Source organism: Pleurodeles waltl, chromosome 8, assembly GCF_031143425.1.
Source record: "Pleurodeles waltl isolate 20211129_DDA chromosome 8, aPleWal1.hap1.20221129, whole genome shotgun sequence".
NCBI lineage: Eukaryota > Metazoa > Chordata > Amphibia > Caudata > Salamandridae > Pleurodeles > Pleurodeles waltl.
In genome coordinates this window covers 320,448,162-320,471,640 of record NC_090447.1, presented here as the reverse complement: position 1 = coordinate 320,471,640, position 23,479 = coordinate 320,448,162, and the positions used below count along the sequence as shown (strand labels likewise).

General features: G+C 48.1%; 1 protein-coding gene across 1 annotated transcript in view; it reads left to right on the top strand.

Moving 5' to 3' along the window:
- The window catches only part of F5 (coagulation factor V), a 728,300-nt gene that overhangs the window by 366,444 nt on the left and 338,377 nt on the right, over nt 1–23,479 (top strand). The window contains exon 13 of the mRNA XM_069204171.1: nt 17,506–19,576. Within this exon, the coding sequence (XP_069060272.1) occupies nt 17,506–19,576 (2,071 nt within the window). The remainder of the gene's footprint in view (nt 1–17,505; nt 19,577–23,479) is intronic.

The following is a 23,479-nucleotide window of genomic DNA, read 5'->3' as shown; positions in this document are numbered from 1 at the left end:
CATTTTGTCTCTGCATTCTTCCTGGAGCAGTATATCCTGTATTCTCTCTTGCGTCACCCTTCTCCTACTCTATCCTCTTACACCATCTCGTCAACCTTTGATCACTTTTTACTTAGCTCATTTCTTAAACCTAATTTACCCTTAACCCCATCCTGTCCTTACCCTAACCTGAATCCTAATGCTAACACCTACTCTTATTCCAACTATAACTATAACACCATCCCCTACACCTTAACTTATACATTTCCTTATCTAACCCTAACTCAACATTTAAATTTAGCCTATCCGATAAACTTACCAAACTTTAGCGCTGACCCCTAAAGATAGCCTACATTTTACCCTAAAACTCTGCTTAATTCCATGCCTTACCCCAAACCTAAACCAACGCTTCCCCTTGATTTCTGTTGTATTTTCTCCTTTTTATAGTCTAATTTTTTACTTTTCTAGTTTTTCTTACGAACATTTTGATTCTTTTTCTTTTTAGTTCTGGTTTTTCACTGCAGACCTTAAAGTCATGCAACAATGAATTGGGATAGATCATATTGAGGTACTTTAAATAAATTGTGCACAATGAAATGCCACAGCTCATATCTGCACATAAGATTTGCATTCTCCTTTGTGAACCAAGTTTAATGATTGTAAGAGTCTCCCTATTTTAATTTTATAGAGCATTTCTTCTGCATCCGATACAAATTACCTGTTAGGATTCTTCGGCCCTCTTGGCATTTAAACTGAATGATATCTAGTTGCAATGAAGTTACTTGCCCAGGCATGATTTCAAGGAAGTGAATACATATCTATATGTTCGATGGCATGTGTAGCTGCAGATACACATGCTGTGCATTATCCTGCCTTCTAGTGTTGGGCTCGGAGTGTTACGAGTTGTTTTTCTTCGAAGAAGTCTTTTTGAGTCACGAGATCGAGGGACTCCTCCCCTTTCGGCTCCATTGCACATGGGTGTCGACTCCATCTTAGATTGTTTTCTTTTCGCCATCGGGTTCGGACGTGTTCCTCTTCGCTCCGTGTTTCGGTTCGGAAAGTTTGTTAAATCTCAGAAAATTCGACGGTATTGTTTGCGTTCGGTATCGGGTTAGTAATAGCAGATCGACACCGATTGGCCCGACCGCGTGTGTCTTCAAGGCTCATGGAACAGACCCCGAATGCCACAATAAGTATCCTTATACAGACCAGCATTTGGTCTGTAATTTGTGTTTTTCCCCCGAACACAAGGAGGATACCTGCGAGGCCTGTCGGGCATTTCGGTTGAAGAAGACGCTACGGACCGGAGAGCTCGAAGGCTTCAAATGGAGTTGACGCCGTCAGGACACCACAACGTCGAAGAAGAGGAGACTTTCTCCATTCCTGATTCGGACTCGGACGAGGCCGAAAGTGAGCAGCCGGCGAGGCAACAAACCGTGAGTAAAACTGCCCCGGCCAAAGCTCACTCAAAGATAATGAAAGCCCAGGGGAGGCCACCGCCGGCAGGCCATGGCTTAACCCATAAGCACGGGAACCAACCATCAGCACCGAAAAAGGGCACACACGTGTCGAAGACATCCGACTCCGGTCGAGATACCGGCACAGAGTATACTCGACACCGAGATACTGGCTCCGACCAAACTCGGCACCAAGATATCGGCACCCCGAAACCGAAAAAGGTGGATTCGGAGCCGAAAAAGACTGCGCAAAAAGTTTTGGTGCCGAAACACCCAGCCTCGGAGCCGAAACAGAGCTCCTATTCCAAAGAACAAGGCCTTTCATTACAACTGCAAGGCCATAAATTTGGACAAGAATTAGAGATGGGAGAGCCAGACTATACACAAAGAAGGCTCCATATTCAGAAGGACACAGGGAAAATAAGAACTCTTCCCCCTATTAAAATGAAACGGAAACTCGCTTTCCAAGAAACAGAAAAACAGCCAAAAGCAAAAGTGGCTAAAGAAAAAACTCCACCACTGTTTTCGCCACAGCCATCGCCACAGCACTCACCGCAACTGTCACCAATTGCAACACCCCCAATGATGCAATCACCAACGCACACAGGGATGAGCCAGGATGACCCAGATGCATGGGATCTATGCGATGCACCAGTATCTGACAATAGTCCGGATTGCTACCCGGCAAGACCATCACCACCAGAAGACAGTACTGCTTACATGCAGGTGGTGTCCAGAGCAGCTACTTTTCACAATGTAGCACTGCATGCAGAACCTATTGAGGATGACTTTTTATTCAATACCCTGTCATCAACACATAGCCAATACCAGAGTCTGCCGATGTTACCAGGAATGTTAAAACACGCAAAACAGGTGTTTCAAGACCCCGTCAAAGGCAGAGCCATTACACCTAGGGTGGAGAAGAAGTACAAACCTCCCCCTACGGACCCTGTGTACATCACGCAACAACTAACACCTGACTCAGTCAAAGTCACAGACTTCTGGGGATGCACCACCACCCGACAAAGAAAGTCGAAAGTTTGATGCAGCAGGGAAAAGGGTAGCAGCACAGGCAGCCAATCAATGGCGCATTGCCAATTCACAGGCTTTGTTGGCAAGATATGACAGGGCTCATTGGGACGAAATGCAGCATTTCATTGAACATCTTCCCAAAGTGCTTCAAAAGCGGGCACAACAAGTGGTGGAGGAGGGCCAAAGTATCTCCATTAACCAGATACGATCAGCTATGGACGCAGTGGACACAGCCACCAGAACAGTTAACACAGCGGTCACTATTCGGAGATACGCATGGCTACGCACCTCCGGATTTAAGCCAGAGATCCAGCAGGCTGTGCTTAATATGCCTTTTAATGGACAACAGTTGTTTGGGCCGGAGGTGGATACAGCTATAGAGAAGCTAAAGAAAGACACGGACACGGCCAAAGCCGTGAGTGTGCTCTACTCTCCACAGAGCAGAGGCACCTTTAGGAAGCCACACTTTAGAGGGGGGTTTCGAGCCCAAAGCACAGAACCTTCAGCCTCACAGGCCAGACCCACATACCAGGGCCAGTACCAAAGAGGAGGCTTTCGAGGACAATATAGAGGTGGACAGTTCCCTAAAACAAGAGGGAAATTCCAAAGCCCAAAAACCCCACAAACTAAACAGTGACTTCAATGTCACAAATCCCCAACACATAACACCAGTGGGGGGGAGACTCACAGATTTTTACAAAAATTGGGAAGAAATAACTACGGACTCGTGGGTCCTGGCCATTATCCAACATGGTTATTGCATAGAATTCCTACAATTACCACCAAATGTGCCTCCAAAAGCACACAACATGTCCAAACAGCACTTGGATCTATTACAACTAGAAGTCCAAGCGTTGTTACAGAAAGAGGCAATAGCACTAGTACCCAACCATCAGAAAGGAACAGGTGTTTATTCCCTGTATTTTCTAATACCAAAAAAGGACAAAACACGGAGACCCATCTTAGATCTCAGAACACTAAGGGGGTCATTACAACCCTGGCGGACGGTGTTAAAGCGGCGGTAATACCGCAAACAGGCCGGCGGACAAAAAAAGGGAATCATGACCCTGGCGGAAACCACCAACAAAGACAGCCACTTTAACACACCGCCCGCCACGGCGGTACAGACAAGCAGCGCAGCGGTCACCGCCAACAGACAGGCGGAAGACAATGTACCGCCCATGGTATCACAACCCGCCAATCCGCCACCTTTTCCGGGGCGGATTCACTGTGGATAAAAACACGGCGGAAACAGCTTTTCAATGGGAAAACGCTCACCTCTACACATCCCACGAGGAAGGAGGACTCCATGGAGCCGGAACTCCAAATCCTACCGGCCCTTGTATTCCTACTCATCTACGAAGACCAACGCCTGCGCCGGCGACGACAACGGTGAGTACTGAACCTATGACATAGGGGAGGGGGGAGGCAGAAGTTAGGGGGACACACACGCAACACCCCCACTCCACCCTCGCATATTACAACACACACACCAATGCATACACAAAAATCACAGTAACAACCCACAACCCTCCCGGAAGAATGCAAAGACAAAACGAAATCAGTCCAAACATTGTAATGTAGCAATATAAATGTGTCAAAAATATACAGATATTTTACAAAATCATACAAAAATATATACATTCCGAGAAGTAGTGCAGATATGCACATATCAGTGTCTGTGCACGCTAGTCCAAAAATGCATGGGCGAGGCCCACACAAGATACCTGTCCACACTCGGAGAGAACACTGCCGGGGCATCAGATAGAAATACTACAGGCACCTCAGGGGGAAGGGAAGGGGGGGCACCTCAGCCGGAGGAGTGCAAAGCCAGATCCACGACGGGGCTCCATGCCCATTAATGTATCCTGGGGAGTGCAAAGCCACAGTCTCTCAAGTCTCTACAGTGGGTGGCTTGCCCACTGTTCAATCCTGGGGAGTGCAAAGCCACAGTCTCTCAAGTCTCTACAGTGGGTGGTTTGCCCACTGTTCAATCCTGGGGAGTGCAAAGCCACAGTCTCTCAAGTCTCTACAGTGGGTGGCTTGCACACTGTACCATCCTTGGGAGTGCAAAGCCACAGTCTCTCAAGTCTCTAAGTGGGTGGGTTGCCATGGCGGTGTCTGGACTGTTCAGCGGTGCTTTGCCATGGCGGTCTCTGGACTGTTCAGCGGTGCTTTGCCATGGCGGTGTCTGGACTGTTCAGCGGTGCTTTGCCATGGCTGTTCTGGACTGTTCAGCGGTGCTTTGCCATGGCGGTCTCTGGACTGTTCAGCGGTGCTTTGCCATGGCGGTATTGGACTGGGCATTGGTGTGTGGCATGACGTTCTCTGGACTGGGCATTGGTGTGTGGCATGACGTTCTCTGGACTGGGCATAGGTGTGTGGCATGACGTTCCCTCATTGCCCAGCGGGGCTGTGGCAGCCGGGGCCCTCCTGGGCACTGACTCCGGCCGTGGCAGTGGTCTCCTGACCAGTGACGATACTTGGGCCCTCCTGGGCTATGACTCTGGCGGTGGTCTCCTGACCAGTTACGATACTTGGGCCCTCCTGGGCTATGACTCTGGCGGTGGTCTCCTGACCAGTGACGATACTTGGGCCCTCCTGGGCTATGACTCTGGCGGTGGTCTCCTGACCAGTGACGATACTTGGGCCCTCCTGGGCTATGACTCTGGCGGTGGTCTCCGGACCAGTAACGACTGTGCTGGTGGTGGCGTCCCGACCACCGGGAAGGATGCCGTCCTTCTCCGCCGTGATGCTCACACCAGGCTGTGCAGACTTCCTCTGGCCCTTCCCCACCTTTAGAGGAGTCACAGCTGACTCTGCAATCCCCCTGGAATCCATGTGAGTTGTTTTGCCTCCAGAAGTCTTCACAGGGTCCCGTCGGCCACTTTCCAATTTCAGAGCCTTTACAGGGGGTGGGCTGCCAGTGCCTTGGCTCCGGGTCACACTGCCTGCCCTGGTGGCCGGTGCACTCCACACACCTTGAACAGGCACCACTGGTACTGGAGGCTTTTTGGCTGAGGCACTACAACGGGACTGATGAATTGGAGGGGGGGTGGGGGCAAAAAGGTCAATTTTGCAGAGGAACAGTTTCTGACGGACACTGGGATGGGTAGTTGGAGGGGGTCTGGGAGTGGAGGAAGAGGAGGTGGTTGTAGGAGGTGTCACTTTAGGTGTTTTGGGTGCAGGTGCAGGTACTGGAGGCTGTCGTGAGGTGGATGGATGTTGGGTATGTGGTTGCCGGCGTTTGTGTACTTTGGGTGGGGGTGTCACAGACACACTGGGAGAGGACACAGGGGACGTGTAAATGGGAGTGGAGGTGGTGAGTGCAGGTGAGCGGCTTGTGGTGCTGGGTGTCCTGGTGCGATTTCTGGTGCCTGTAGATGTATTGCATGCAGGTGAGAGTGTAGACGACACTGGGAGGGAGGAGGCAGACGACGAGGAGGGGGACACAGTGGAGGCAGTGTGTGTTGGTGTGTCTGCATGTGGGTGATGCTTGTTTGAGTGCCTGTGGGTTGTGTGGTGCCTATGTTTGCCAGAGCTTCCCTTGGGTGTTGATGTGTGTGCATGCTGGTCTGTAGGTGTGCTTGGGATGGGCTGGGGTACAGGGGATTGGGTCTGGGTGGAGGAGGTTGGAGGGGGGAGGTTAGACACAGGGACAATGGCTGCCATCAGTGCTGAGGCCAGAGATTGCAGGGTTCGCTGAAGGGCAGCCTGACCAGAATGAATGCCCTCCAGGAATGCATTACCGTGTTGCAACTCCCTTTCTACACCCTGGATGGCATTCACAATGGTAGACTGCCCAACAGTGAGTGACCTGAGGAGGTCAATGGCCTCCTCACTGAGGGCAGCAGGGGTGACTGGGGCAGGGCCTGAGGTGCCTGGGGCGAAGGTGATGCCCACCCTCCTGGGTGAGCGGGCACGGGCGAACGCTGAGGGGCTGCTGGGAGGGCGGTGCTGGTAGGGGATGTGGCGGCTGTACCTGTAGAAGTGGGGCACACAGATGGTGCCGCCACCACAAGGGAGCTCCCATCGGCAGACGAGTCCGTGTCGCTGGTTGGTGATCCGCTGGCCGACGTGAAGCTCCCCTCGCCCTCCGTCCCACTGGTGCATTCAGAGTCCGTGGTGTGGCCCTCCATGGCCATGTGGGATGCAGCTCCCTTGTGCTCCGGTGCCACTGTACCTCCGCCTGATGATGCTGATGCACAAAAGAACAGGGAGAGCACAAAAAGGGGGGGGGGAGACAGAAGAAGAACAGGTTGAGTGCATGGCATACCGCTACCGTTGGCGGACAATACAGACACAGCAGCCCCCTGCACTACGCCGTGCGCCTGGCCTCTGCAGATGCAATTCCTGGGATGTGGCCTACATGGTTATGGTGGACATCTGCACACATGGATGTCACAGGGCCATCTATACCTGTACTTGGCACTATACTGCGGTGGGGTAGAGTGCCACATGGCCTGAATTACAGAGGGGCCTAGTCTACACATTTCTGCCTGGCCTAGATACACCCACAGGCCTGCTCCCCCACCCAGACCCCTCCACTGCGCGCAAAGTCTGCAGAATGAGGTTGTACTCACCCCCTTGTGTCTGCTGTGATGCCCTCAAGCGCCCATCCAACTCAGGGTAGGCCACCGCCAGGATCCGGAACATCAGGGGGGTCATGGTGCGACGGGCACCCCTCCCACGTTGGGAGGCCATCCCCAGCTGAGCCTCCGCCGTCTTTTCGCTGCAGCGGCGAATGTCCTCCCATCTCTTCCGGCAGTGGGTGCCCCGTCTCTGGTGGGCCCCCAGGGTCCGGACGTCCTTGGCGATGGCACGCTAAATGTCCTTCTTCTGGTGGGCGCTGACCTACATGACATGCACAAGGGAAGAAGAGAAGCCATTACCTACTGCACCGTAGATGTAAGTGTCCCCCCTCCCTACCCTTGCCATTTGGCACATGCATTCATGTTCCCTGAATTCTGCCCCCTTCCCTCTTACAACCAGCCCTCACCACCCAGGCCTAGCCCATAAAACGTGCTCCCTGTGTACTTACCTGTTGGTCTGGAGGACCGTAGAGTTGCGTGTACTGGGGGAGGACCCCGTCTACTAGTTTCTCCAGCAGCACTTGCAGTGTAGGTCCTCTCCTGTCGAAGGTCAGGTATCTAGTGATTGAACAGATAGAAAATGGCGGTGACGTCCGCAGCGGTGACGTCCGCGGCGGTGTGTATCATCACCGCCGGCGCACTTGTTCATTGGCTCCTGGGACCCAAAGGGTCCGATGTTAACCAATGCAGCATTGCGCCGCGGTCTACAACCGCCTCCCGCGACGGTGAGCAACGCCAACGCAGTTACCCCACAATCCCATTGTCCCAGTGTAGAGGTCAGGCATCCGCCATTTCAGGGGCCCACATGGCTTAATTTACTTCTGCGTCACACATAGCTAGGCCTACACTCAACACACATGCAGGGAGGGTTTTGTGTTTGGTGTTGTCTTCTGTGTAACTGTGGGTACATACCTTGCAAAAAACTTGACTCTGTGGTCGCTGTTGTCCTTCCTAGGTGCCGTCAGCTGGGACATTTGAGAAGATGGCGGAATCCTCCGGTGTACCGACCGCTGGTGGACCTGTTGACAATGGAGGAGCAACATGTAATCGTCACCTACCGGTTTGACCGTGCCACAATCCAGGAACTATGTATCCAGTTGGAGCCAGACCTGATGTCACCAATCCACCATCCCACAGGAATCCTCCCTGACGTGCAGGTGCTGTCAGTGCTCCATTTCCTTGCAAGTGGGTCTTTTCAGACATCAGTGGCCATGGCATCAGGGATGTCCCAGCCTATGTTTTCCAACGTGCTGTCCAGAGTGTTGGCTGCCCTGCTGAACCACGTAAGGAGATACATCATTTTCCCTGAGGTGGAGGATTTGCCCACAGTGAAAGGTGACTTCTATGCCCTTGGACATATCCCCAACGTCATAGGTGCCATTGATGGGACCCATGTAGCTCTGGTCCCCCCCCACAGGACTGAACAGGTGTACAGGAACAGGAAGAGTTATCATTCCATGAATGTACACATGGTCTGTTTGGCAGACCACTACATCTCCCAGGTTAATGCCATGTTCCCTGGCTCAGTGCATGACGCCTACATCTTGCGGAATAGCAGCATCCCTGATATGGGTCAACTCCAGAGGCACCGTGTGTGGCTATTAGGGGACTCTGGTTACCCCAACCTGTCCTGGCTATTGACCCCAGTGAGGAATCCCAGGACCAGGGCAGAGGAACGCTACAATGAAGCCCATGGGCGGACTAGGAGGGTGATCGAACGGACCTTCGGCCTCCTGAAGGCCAGGTTCAGGTGCCTCCATATGACAGGTGGTTCCCTATTCTACTCACCGAAGAAGGTGTGCCAGATCATCATCGCCTGCTCGATGCTTCACAATCTTGCATTGCGACGCCAGGTGCCTTTTCTGCAGGAGGATGGTCCAGATGGCGATGTTGTGGCAGCTGTGGAGCCTGTGGTGCCTGTGGACAGTGATGAGGATGAAGCTGAGGAAGAAGACAACGACAACAGGGAGTCAGTCATACAGCAGTATTTCCAGTGGCACACAGGTGAGAACAATTTTATTTTTTCCCATTACATTCACTGTCACACGTCTTCCTCTATCCTGTGTGTAATTTAATGGCATTATTTGGTAACTGAGTTGTTCCTTTCCATTACGGTTTCACAGGTGTGGTTACCAACTTGTGTCATCTGCATGCATCCTTCAAGGACTTGTGATGTGTGACATAGGTATGTTGGCTTTACAAGTTGACACGCATTGTGACACTGTCATTGATAATACATAATACCAAATCATAGACTGACTCCAGATTGTTTTGTGGTTCAAGGGTGTTTATTGAAGTGCTCAAAAATGGAGGGGGGTTGTAAAATGGTGATGGGTGATGGTGGAGGAATGTCCATGGCAGAGTCCAGTCTATTAGTCTCACAGGTGCACTGCCCATATGGGCATAGGAAGTGGAGCTGGGGCAGTTTAAGTATGGACAGGGTAACAAAGTGGGACAGTGGGAGGACAATCAGGGTGGTCTCATTTCCTGGCGGGGTCTTGCCATCTTGCTCTGTTCTGTTCCTGGATCTCAGGGCCCGCTTGCGTGGTGGTTGTCCGTCTGCAGGGGGTGGGGTGCTGGTGTGGTGGTCCTGTGGCGGGCGTCCTGTCCACTAGCGCCGGCGGAGGTGGTGAGCAGTTCATCGTCCTGGCTAGTGTCCGGGGTCCCTTGGAGTGCCACGGTGTCCCTCAAGGTCTGCTGTATGTCCTTCAGCACCCCTACGATGGTGCCCAAGGCGGAGCTGATGGTCCTGAGCTCCTCCCTGAACCCCAAATACTGTTCCTCCTGCAGGCGCTGGGTCTCCTGAAACTTGACCAGTACCGTCACCATTGTCTCCTGGGAGTGGTGGTAGGCTCCCATGATGGAGGAGAGGGCCTCGTGGAGAGTGGGTTCCCTTGGCCTGTCCGCCCCCTGTCGCACAGCAGCCCTGCCAGTTCCCCTGTGTTCCTGTGCCTCCGTCCCCTGGACCGTGTGCCCACTACCACTGCCCCCAGGTCCCTGTTGTTGTTGGTGTGGTGGGTTTTCCTGGGTTCCCTGTGTTGGTGGACACACCGCTGATTGACCTGTCCTGGGTACGGATGTTTGGGCCCGTGGGTTGGTGCTGTGCTGGTGTTACCAGAGGGTGGAAGGTCAGTGTTGGGCTGTGCCTGTGCAAGGGGAACCGACTGTCCCGAGGCCCACGATGGTCCGGGCTGGTCATCAGGATCCAGTAGGGCAGAGCTGCTCTCGTCACTGTGGGCCTCTTCTGTGGGTGGAGTGGAGTTGTCTGGACCCTCCGGGGTGGTGACAGTCCTTTGTGATCCTGCAGGGGCATAAGGGCATGATTATTGCATCTGTGTGTGTCATGGTGTGCAATTGGTGGCTCACAGTGTACCCCAGTGCAAGCATTCCTGTGTGTGGGTTTGTGTGATGATGGTTAGGGGTTGCTATGGGTATGCGCAGTGGGCATGCTTTAGTGATGGGTGTCCATGCTTTGTTTTGTCATGCAGGGCTTGGTGTTGGGATGTGTGGTTTGTGTTATTAGTACATTAGTGATGAGTTGGAGTGATAGGGGAGGGGGTGAGGGTGGGGGTGTGTGATGGCAAGCAGGTAGGGTGGGGGGGATATGAAAGTTATGATTTGACTTACCAGTGTCCATTACTCCACCGACTCCTTCGAGGCCCTCTGGATGCATGATGGTCAAGACTTGCTCCTCCCATGTTGTTAGTTGTGGGGGAGGAGGTGGGGGTCCGCCGCCAGTCCGTTGAACCGCTATGTTGTGTCTGGAGACAGTTGAACGCACCTTCCCCCGTAGGTCGTTCCACCTCTTCCTGATGTCCTCCCGATTTCTTGGATGCTGTCCCACTGCGTTGACCCTGTCGACTATTCTTCCCCATAGCTCCATCTTCCTGGCTATGGATGTGTGCGACACCTGTGAGCCAAATAGCTGTGGCTCTACCCGTAGGATTTCCTCCACCATGACCCGGAGCTCATCCTCGGAAAAGCGGAGGTGTCTTTGGCGTGACATGGGGTAGTGTGGGTGAAGTGTGGGGTGGAGTGTATGGTGATAAGTGTGGTGATATTTAGTGGTGTGTGGTGTTTTGTGCGTGGAAGTTGTGTGGGTGATGGTGTTGTGTGCCTCTGTGTGGTGGGATTGTCTATTCTGTGCTCTCTCTGTCGCCTTCGTCTCTATTTTTTGGTCGTAGGGGTTTGTGGGTGATGTGGGTGTGTGTTTTATATTGTGTTGGGTGTGTGGGAGTGATGTTTGTATGTGTATCAGGTGTGTGTATTTGAAATTGTCCAATGTGGCGGTGTTTTGGAGATGTGTGTGTATTTTGAGCGCGGCGGTGTGTACCGCCAATGGAATACCGCGGTTGAAAGACCGCCGCGTGGATTTGTGGGTCGTAATAGCATGTTTCTGTTGGCGTGGAGGTGGAGGTTTTGTTTTCGCCAGTTTAACACTGACCTTTGGTGGGGCGGAGTTGTGTGGGTGTCTGAATTTCGGCGGATTCCGAGATGTGTGTCATAATAGCTGTGGCGGAATTCCGCGGCCGCGGCGGTGTATTGGCGGTCTTCTGCACGGCGGTAAGCGGCTTTTACCGCCAATGTTGTAATGACCCCCTAAATCTTTACATCAAATCAGATCACTTTCACATGGTAACACTTCAAGACGTGATTTCCTTGCTCAAACAACAAGACTACATGTCAACATTAGACCTCAAGGATGCTTACTTCCATATACCCATACATCCTTCACACAGAAAAAAAGGTTTGTAATCCAAGGAGTACATTACCAATTCAAAGTGTTACCATTTGGAATAACAACAGCACCAAGGGTATTTACAAAATGCCTTGAAGTAGTAGCCGCACATATCAGAAGACAGCACATACACGTATTCCCGTATCTAGATGATTGGTTAATAAAAACCAGCACTCAGAAACAGTGTCTTCAACAAACAAAATACGTCATAGAAACACTTCACAAGCCAGGATTCTCAATAAACTACCTAAAATCACACTTACAACCGTGTCAAATACAACAGTACTTAGGAGCAACAATCAACACAGAAAAAGGAATTGCCACTCCAAGTCCACAAAGGGTACAAGCATTCCAAAACGTAATACAAAGCATGCACCCAAACCAACAGTATCAAGTAAAGTTAGTGATGAAACTTCTAGGCATGATGTCTTCATGCATAGCCATTGTCCCAAACGCAAGATTACACATGCGGCCCTTACAGCAGTGCCTAGCGACACAATGGACGCAAGCACAGGGTCAACTTCAAGGTCTAGTGTTGCTGGACCGCCAAACACACACCTCGCCTCAATGGTGGAATCCTAATAATTTAAACTAAGGGCGGCCTTTCCAGGACCCAGTGCCTCAATATGTGATCACAACAGATGCTTCCATGGTAGGGTGGGGAGCACACCTCAACCAACACAGCATCCAGGGACAATGGGACACTCAACAAAAACAACTTCATATAAATCAACTAGAACTACTAGCAGTGTTTCTAGCATTAAAAGCATTTCAACCGATAATATCCCACAAACACATTCTTGTCAAAACAGACAACATGACAACAATGTATTACCTAAACAAACAGGGAGGGACACATTCATCACAGCTGTGTCTCTTAGCACAAAAGATTTGGCATTGGGCGATTCACAATCACATTCGCTTAATAGCACAGTACATCCCAGGAATTCAAAACCAGTTGGCCGACAATCTCAGTCGAGATCACCAACAGACCCACGAATGGGAAATTCATCCCCAGATACTGCAAAATTACTTCCAAAACTGGGGAACACCGCAAATAGACCTATTCGCAACAAAAGCAAACTCAAAATGCCAAAACTTCGCATCCAGGTACCCACACCCTCAATCCAAGGGCAATGAGTTATGGATGAGTTGGTCAGGGATATTTGCTTACGCTTTTCCCCCTCTCCAACTCCTTCCGTATCTAGTAAACAAATTGAGTCAAAACAAACTCAAACTAATACTAGTAGCACCAACTTGGGCTCGCCAACCATGGTGCACAACACTACTAGACCTGTCAGTAGTACCTCATGGCAAACTACCAAACAGACCAGACCTGTTAACTCAACACAAACAACAAATCAAACACCCAAATCCAGCATCACTCAATCTAGCAATCTGGCTCCTGAAGTCTTAGAATTTGGACATCTAGACCTTACACAAGAATGTATGGAGGTCATTAAACAAGCTAGAAAAACTACTACAAGACATTGCTACGCAAATAAATGGAAAAGATTTGTTTATTACTGTCATAATAATCAAATACAACCACTACATGCGTCAACAAAAAACACTGTAAGTTACTTATTACACTTACAAAAATCTAAACTAGCTTTTTCATCCATTAAAATACATCTCACAGCAATTTCTGCCTACCTGCAAATTACACATTCAACATCACTCTTTAGAATCCCAGTCATAAAAGCATTTATGGAGGGTCTAAAAAGAATAATTCCCCCAAGGACACCACCAGTGCCTTAATGGAATCTCAATATTGTATTAACACGACTCATGGGTCCACCATTTGAACCCATGCACTCTTGTGAAATGCAATACTTAACATGGAAAGTAGCCTTCCTAATAGCTATAACATCTCTTAGAAGAGTAAGTGAAATACAAGCATTTACCATACAGGAACCCTTTATACAAATACACAAGCATAAAGTGGTTCTACGCACAAATCCCAAATTTTTACCAAAAGTTATATCACCGTTCCACTTAAATCAAACTGTGGAACTACCAGTATTTTTTCCACAACCAGACTATGTAGCTGAAAGAGCATTACATACATTAGACATCAAATGGGCACTAATGCATTACATTGATAGAACCAAACAATTTCGCAAAAACAAAACAATTGTTTGTAGCTTTTCAAAAACCTCATGCAGGAAATCCAATATCCAAACAAGGCATTGCCAGATGGATAGTTAAGTGTATTCAAACCTGCTATGTTAAAGCAAAGAGAGAACTGCCTATTACACGAAAGGCACACTCTACTAGAAAGAAAGGCGCCACCATGGCCTTTCTAGGAAATATACCAATGACAGAAATCTGTAAGGCAGCCACATGGTCTACGCCTCACACATTCACAAAACATTACTGTGTGGATGTGTTAACAACACAACAAGCCACAGTAGGACAGGCAGTATTACGAACATTATTTCAAACAACTTCAACTCCTACAGGCTAAACCACCGCTTTTGGGGAGATAACTGTTTACTAGTCTATGCACATCATGTGTATCTGCAGCTACACATGCCATTAAACGGAAAATGTCACTTACCCAGTGTACATATGTTCGTGGCATGAGACGCTGCAGATTCACATGCGCCCTCCCACCTCCCCGGGAGCCTGTAGCCATTATAAGTTGATAAAAATAAACTTGTACATTTGTATATTTGTAAATATATATATCACTTTTAGACACAATGGGGGTCATTACAACATTAACCGCCGTGCGGCCGCCAATGCGGCCGCACTCCTGCGGTACCCATTATAACATCCTCGCTGGGCCGGCGGGCGCAAACCTAGTTTACGCCCGCCGGCCCAGCGGGGATGCGGCCGCAACATAGGAGCCGGCTCCTAATGGAGCCGCGGTGTTGCGGCCGTGCGACGGGTGCAGTACCACCCTTCGCGATTTTCACTGTCTGCTATGCAGACAGTGAAAAACTGCACGGGGCTCTGTTAGGGGGCTCCTGCACTGACCATGCCAGTGGCATGGGCAGTGCAGGGGCCCCCAGGGGCCCCAGTACTCCCCTTACCGCCAGCCTCTTCCTGGCGGTGCAAACCGCCAGAAACAGGCTGGCTGTAGGGGAGTCATAATCCCCAGGGCAGCGCTGCCCTGGCGGATTATCACCGCCGGGGCTAAAACTACGGGAAACCACCGGCCCCGGTAGCGCCGCAGTCATAATTAGGGTCTCCGTACCACCAGCCTGTTGGCGGTACGGACGCCACTTTAGCCCTGGCGGTCTCCGACCACCAGGGTCGTAATGACCCCCATTATGTACATACATACTTACTCCATTGCATGGGCACTATTACTATATACACAACTCCTACCTCACCCTCTGCGGGGAAAACAATCTAAGATGGAGTTGACGCCCATGCGCAATGGAGCAGAAAGGGGAGGAGTCCCTCGATCTCGTGACTTGAAAAGACTTCTTCGAAGAAAAACAACTTGTAACACTCCGAGCCCAACACTAGATGGCAGGATAATGCACAGCATGTGAATCTGCAGCGTCTCATGCCACGAACAGATGTACACTGGGTAAGTGACATTTTCCTTATTTGACGGGTATCGTAAATCATTACACATGTCCTGCTTACAGGACAATTGTTCATAATGGTGATGAACCTCAACTGGGACATTACGTGGTATCATGTGGGGTTAGTAGTCTCTTGTGCTACTTCAGGCTATATAAGCAAAACGTGGAACTTAGACCCAGCAGCTGATGCCTGGTTGTCTAGATATTCTAGTCCCCTGTGTTTTCGGAGGAGTGGAAAGTTAAGTTGCTCTACTTTGGCTGGGTTAAGGGCTGTCTAGAGTTTTGGACCTTGTACTTATTTATGATTATTGAAACATTTGTATCAACTAGGTTTAATACAGGGCATTGTTCTTGAAACCAGACAAAAGTTTCCAGAAGCAGGTAAGTTATTAACCGAGATAACACTCTGGTGCCCTCTGGCATCTAGGCACTCAAATTATTGTCTAAATGTTTGGCTTTTCAGTTGTTTTTTTAGTTTTGATGGCCTCCCTAGATACAATGCGAGGATGTACCTTGGGCATCAAGCGTCTTATTTTCCTCATTGGTCTCTGAGAAGTCTACACCCATGTCTTGGTAATTTGAATTTCTGGTAGCAGGTAGCCTGTGTTTTTGCGGATCTAAGGTTCCACAATTGGACTCCATGGGAGTTTGTATATCTGCTGAGCACATTTGCCAAAACACCTTTTACATTCTACATGGGGCTTTGAATGTTTTATTGGCTTTGTCTAGGAGCCAATGACATTATTCTAAAGCAGGTTTGAATGTGATCAGTTTTCTTGCATTTGTTGACCAACCTAGCTGCCTAGGTCTGGAGTTTAGGAGACTGAAAGAAGTACTATGTTTTCCTCTTCATATCACAGTTTTAAAAGCCTCAATTGTGGTATCATTAACAAAAAGGAAATAGTCCCTACTATCAGTGACAATGATTAAGCACCTTCCTTAGTATATGGGCTTGAACAACCAATAACTATAAAGGCAGACCTCTAGTCTCAAATCCTATTAAAGACCAGTGGCTGTTGAATTACAGAGAAAAACTAAAAAGTCAGATCTCAATGCAGGGAAGTATGGTTCTGAAAGTAAAGAAACATACACAAGGGCCATCTTGGAAACATACCACAATCAGGACTGGATCTTATACACATGTTGTAAGCAAAATGTACAATATGATTATACACTCACCCGTTAGGAGGCTACAGGTATCTTATTAGAATAATCACTACTGTCTGTCTTAGATGGTTCCAGAAAATATGCTGTCTGGTATTGCCAAGGCAAGTGTCTGTAAGTATTCCTTGTTGCAGAAGCTTGGTCAGGAATCTATCAATTTATTGCATGCTTTCATCCAACTTGAAAATGTGTTAATTTCCTTAATGTCTATGGTTCAACAACCAGAAAGAGGCAGTTGGGTGAGGATTCAGCTGGAAAATGGGTGAACTTGTTTGTGATAACTTCAAAAATATAAATCTCAATTTACAAAATTTACCTAGGTCCTCACAGTGATGAGACGTTCTGCAATAGGTGCCTTTCAGTGTCTTCCAGGATGGTTACCTCATAGACTATATTGAATAATTCCTTTGATTGAATTGGTCATTTTGCTAGCACATTGTTCATACTCAAAGTATCTCCAGTGGAGATATCACTAGAGAGGTTTGGGACTCACAACTAACCAGAAACAATGCTTGTAATACCAATAAACTGTGTTTTTAATTGTAGGTTAAATAAATACAATATTTTAAACTGTGTGCAGCAATACATAACTGTATACTACAGCTCATTTATACTTGCAAAACAATTTCTTTCCAAAGTTAAACATTTTCTGCAAGTAAAAATTAGACCTTTGTGCCATATCTGTCTAAAACCCTGATTCTGATACCGGTTACTGTACAGTTTCTGTGTTTTAGGTTAGCAATACTCTAGAACCACTTGCAACATTTGCTTAACAATACAAATCAACAACCGATTTCTTATATTGAAGGTGTCTTTTAGCAAATACCCTATATGTTTGTGAATTTCTAGAGGATTGATAGGTTTTGCAGGCTGTGGATTAATTGAATCTAGGATTTTTTACAGAACCTTAATATGACCCTGAACAACTGATTGGTCTTGAACGTCCTAGGGCATGACAAGCATTAGTCAATGTGTCCATTTATTTGTGTTTTATATAGGAGTATGGATGTTAGGAGCTCTGAACTCCCCGCAAAAAAATCAAGACATGAAGCTAAAGTTCAAAGATGCCAAATGTGTTACTGAGGAAGAGTACAATGATGAAAGTTATGAAAATGATCTAATGCAATTCACTGTATTATCTGAGCCAAACACGGTACAGACTAACCCAATAGAACCAAAAGGTGACGACGGCACAGATGAGGATGACATGACATACTATGACCTTTTGGCACAGTCACTTAATCTCCGATCTCCTAAAAACCATTATGAGCTGGAGAAAGAGGATCTGCTAAATCTTACAGATTTTTACGAAGAAGACACATTTGTTCCCAACCCATTAAATGCACTAGAATTTGAAGACATATTGATATCTCCAACCGATGTCCTTAATCAATCATTGACTCTGCACAAAAACTTAGACGGTGCAAGCTCCTTTTCAATTGACAAATCTAGCTCTAGAACACAGGTTTTCAACTTGCACGAGGATCTTGTTCATCCTGGACAGAATGCTACAACCCGCCCCATCACAGTTTTTACTACTGAAAATCATACTACAAAACTAGAAAAAAAAGGTACCTCGCCACTTAATGTAGATGATGTAACCACATTGGAGGCAGCATCATCAACAGATAATTTATCACAAAACCTCACAACTCCTCAACATATCTTAAATTTCTCACAGGGTGTTGGAAGTAATACAGTTCAAAATGATACCGATAAAGAAGTCAACAAAACTACAACTCCGAGCGTGGGTGTTCAATTGAAAACAAGATCTCTGGTTTTGAATAAAAGATCTGTAGATGTACTGAATAAAACTGAAAAGAAAAATAGCACTGACCCGGGAGGAGCCTCTTTGCATGTTGACTTAGAAGAATCTGGAAAACAGCCAGCATTATTTTCCACCACTTCTGACATTGACAAACCACTCAAAATCATTAGTGTTGTCCGTGAACCTGAAAATGTTACTCAAGTTTCAGAAATGGGCCCTGAGTCACCAACTCCACTTACAGATAGATGGCACTCTGCACCGGAAGAGTCATTATCTCATGGTTCAAATAACATTACCCAAACTGGGCATCTTCATCGTGAACCATGCTATGACTGTTCAGGAAATCATTCAGAAACATTTGAGGAGTTGCCAAATGAAATGGGGGATATGGAAAATTCTGTCCATGATAGAAATGCTGTATTTATGGTGCGGCAAAAGGCAGAGGGCAATTTTTCTCATTCAAGAAATGTTTCACAATTTGAAGAATCTTTGAATAACCTAGAAGATGGCTTACTTGTTGGCCATGTTTTCAATGATTCAGTTTCTACATCCAACACATTGACAGCAGAGGTCACCCAAGGAGATTCACTGTACATATACAAAAGAAATAAGACGGACACTGTGAATAAGAAAGATTATCTGAAATCAGAGGAAGTTGACTATGATGACTCAGTGGAGGACACCTTGACTTTTTCACAAAGTATTCCAAGCAAAGATGGGGCACCTAAGGGAAACCTTACAGCTTCTGACTCAAACCAAAAGCAGCCATCAAGGGGGAAAAGGAAGAGAGTTAAAAATGCATCTGATGCTTTCAGCAAGGTCTTGCGGAAGAAAAAGAAGAATCCAAAAAGGCAGACAGTCCCACTTGAAGAAAAAATGATTGATCATACGAATATTTCGAAAGAGCTTAATCACACAGAGGGAATGGATAGAGTTCATGAAACTATTTCACCAAGCAATTTTAATCAATCTATGCAAAGTGGATTCAATCAAACAGCGTTCTCACCACGTGGTCCGAAACCTTCCATTGTAATAGGTGTTCCTGTTGAAGATGACTACATTGAGTATATTCCAAATATTGGTGACTATGATACAGTGAACAGTGATGAAGATGATGATTATAGTTATGAATGTGTTTTTCTCATTGAGCCATACGATATGGACCCAAAAACTGAAAGTCAGGTTTTACTAAACCCGGGTGGAATAGCAGATCGATATCTACGGAGTACCAAAGGAAAGAAGAGGATATTTTACATAGCAGCAGAAGAGATAGTTTGGGATTATACAGGACTTAAAAAAAGGTATGAACGTTTTCTTTGTCTTGTTTTAACAGACCTTCATTTACAGCATTAATTACATTGCTAGCAAAATGTCTATTTAGGAAACACATTGAAAACACAAAGGGGACCATTTTCAAAACCCTATTTGAGGGAAATGGCCTGTTTTTTATATTCCATTGAATGCTAAGGTTTAGTTTTTTTTGAAGCACTTCTAATTTTTGTAACAATGGAATTCCAGTACACGAAGATAAATGGGCTCATTCAAACCCCTTTGTTATGCAAGCCTGCCAAGGTGGTGGAGTCAGACAGTAGTTCACCCACCATCATTAGAGAGTCGTGCTCACATAGAAGTGATCAGTTTTTGCTGAAATGCCATGTGAAAGTAGCACTTCCTTCAAACATGTTTGTCAGGTGGGGCACCATGTCACAACCATTTTGTAGAAAGAAACGTGAAAGCAGTGGTGTCTTGCTGTAGAACACAAATTAAATTTCCCAGTTGCAGTCTCCCTGTGCATCAGAGACATCTGCATCCCTTTTCCTGCCCATGTCTGCCATGCCTCCCATGCCATGCACCTACAGGGGACCTGCTGTTGGTAGGACAGGACTAATGTAGTTCTGCTAGGCAAGATTCTGCTCTTGGAAAATTGATGGTTCCCCCACCTCAAAATGAGGCAGGGAAATGGTGGGTTTGGCAAGTGACTGCAATGACTTATTTCTCCATCAAACGTAGAGTGAGCCCCAAAGTGATTTGCATAAGCTCACACAACATGATCAGGTTGGGAATTCAAGATTAGTTTTAATGTAGTAAACACAATAACATTCATTCTGAAATTTTTTCCTATGCCCAGTTGATAAGCAAACATGTTTAGGGTGAAGCTGCCTCTCAGAAAAAGGTGGCTAATTTTCAGTATGTCAGGAAGTTCTTTTACATTGCGCATGTTGTCTCCTATGAAATATTATTTTTTCATTTATGAGCATACGTTTTTTAGAGCGTACGGCTAACAAATCTAGATGTTTGGGTAGCCTCTCTTTTAGTATTGACTGGAAGTTTGACGTAGTCTTAAAGTATCCATGAGGAGATGAGAAGATTATTATAACATCCTCTGGTTTGTAGTCATCATTTTTGGTTGATATTTAGTACACATGACATAGCTGATTAGGATTCTTACTTATGATGTTTTATTTATTTTAAGGTGTCTCCTTCAGATGTGCTGCCCTGTTGATGACCCTGTTCTGATTAACCTGGCATTTGTGGTCGAAATGTCAAGAACATTTCTAATGTGAACTGTTTTCAAGTTTGATTGTGCATCATGATACTCGAGAAGCGAGTATCTCTAAAAACATGATACCAGCCCTATCTGATAGAGACTTCTAGTTGCAGATTCCTTACCTTAGAATTTTTCCCCAGGCGTCAGACTGGATCCGGAGATTTTTCTTGGAGCAATACCCTTGGACGTCGGTAGGTGGCTTCGGTAACTCCGCAGGCGTCGTGGTCGCTGTGATGACATCAGGAGTAGTACATAGACGCCACCCTCGTGCAGTGACGTCAGTTCTTTTCTTTCTGCGCCACACGCTGATCTGGAGAGAGCTACCCTAGGCTATTTTTTTGCCTAATTCGACCGTTTTGTCGAGCTTTTTTGGTACGACTTTGGTGTGTCGAGGATGTCTCCGAAGACCGGGTTCAAGCCTTGTGAGGACTGCCATCGGACGATTTTGGTGACCGATCCTCATCGCGTTTGTCTGTGGTGCCTCGAACGCGACCACGACCCGAAGTCGTGCTGCGAGTGTCGGGCCATGCACCCGAAAGCTTTGAGGGAGCGCCATAGAGACCTTCCCTGGTGCCGGGTCAATTATCGACGCTCCCGACGTCGGTAGTGCCCACTATCGATGTCGACCCAATTCTCATCCCCGACAACTCGGAGTCGGAGCGGTGTCGGCCGATGCTGCCATCGGCTTCAGTGGGCCCTATTCGCCCGAGGTCGGATTCAGACCCATTTTCCTATGGGTACGAATAAGGGGAGGAATTTGAGGGGTGAATACCAGGATGACCCTACTATGGACTGGGCACAGGACTTGGGCAAAGCCAGTGGTCTGGATACTTCTCCTTACGCTGGCATGCTGTCTCCTCCTACCGTGGCTACGGCAGAGGGAGCTACTTATAGTATGGTGGTTAGTAGGGCGGCTGAGGTCCTTGGCCTTGAGCTATCTACTGTGGAAGTCAGGTCTAATCTCGTGACGGAAGTGCTTCATCCTGGGGCTTCTACTACGGAACCCCTTCTCCCTTCTCCCATTCAATGAGGCCCTCACTGATGTTCTTTTGGGTACATGGTCCAAACCCAACACAGGGGCTCCTGTGAACAGGACTATCGCTCGCCACCATCGGCCTGCGCCGAACGACCCAAAGTTCCTGTCCCAACATCCTACGCCTGAGAGTCTTGTAATCAAGGCTTCCTCTTCTTCTGGCACTTTCCCTTCTGCACCCCGGATAGGGAATCCAAAAGGCTGGAACAATTTGGTAAGAAGTTGTTTTCTTCCTCCAGCCTAGCACTGCGGTCTGTGAACACTGCATGTCTTTTGGGCTGTTATTCCCACATCACTGTGGGATACGGTTGCGCAAGTCCTGCCGCAGATACCGGAGGAGGCCCGTGCTATCGTCTCCCAAGCAGTGAAAGATGGGAGAGCACGGCAAAGTTCACTATCCGTTGTGGGCTGGATACGATGACTCTCTGGGCAGATCGGTTGCGACGACAGTGGCCTTACGGCCCACGCCTGGTTACGTACTTCTGGCTTCTCGAGGGATGTCCAACAGTCACTCATGGTTATGCCCTTTGATGGCACTCGTCTCTTCGGAGACAAAGCGGACTCGGCCTTGGAGAGATTCAAGAATTCACAGGCTCCGGCTCGGTCCCTTAGGGGCATATTTATACTCTGTTTGCGCCGAATGTGCGTCAAAATTTCTGACGCACAATCGGCGCAAACCCTGCTCCATATTTATACTTTGACGTCCGACCCCGCGGGCGTCAAAGTTCCACCATGTGCGTCATTTTTTGGAAGGGGGAACCAGCCTTGCGTTAATTATATGCAAGGTAGGCGTTCCCTTCCAAAAAATGGCTTTAAGGCCTGTGCCCCATATTTATACTGTGCCGTCATTTTGACGCACAGGAGGGGGCAGGCCTTAAAAAACGGCGCCCAGCCTGATGGGCGCCGTTTTTTAACGCCTCGGTCAGGGCAGGCGTTAAGGGACCTGTGGGCTCGGAAGGAGCCCAGAGGTGCCCTCCCATGCCCCCAGGGACACCCCCTGCCACCCTTGTCCACCCCAGGAGGACACCCAAGGATGCAGGTACCCATCCCAGGGAAGTAGAGGTAAGTTGGGGTAAGTATTTGTTTTCATATTTCTTTTGTGGCATAGGGGGGCCTGATTTGGGCCCCCCTACATGCCACTATGCCCAATGACCATGCCCAGGGGACATAAGTCCCCTGGACATGGCCATTGGGCAAGGGGGCATGACTCCTGTCTTTGCTAAGACAGGAGCCATTTCAATGGGGGTTGGGCGTCAAAAAAGAAGTAGGTTGTGTTTGTTATTCCCGCTACTTTCTAATACCAAAGAAGGACAAGGGCTTACGTCCTATCCTAGATCTTCGGGACCTGAACTACTTACTCAAGAAGGAGAAGTTCAAAATGCTCACCCTGGCTCATGTTCTGTCTGCCTTGGACCCAGGAGACTAGATGGTAGCATTGGACTTGCAGGACGCTTATTTCCACATCCCCATCCTGCCTGCCCACAGACGTTACCTACGATTCGTGGTAGGTCATGAGCACTTTCAGTTTACCGTGCTCCCTTTCGGCCTTACCAGCGCCCCTCAGGTGTTCACGAAAGTGATGGTGGTGGTTGCAGCTCATCTGCGCAGGTTAGGGGTCTCAGT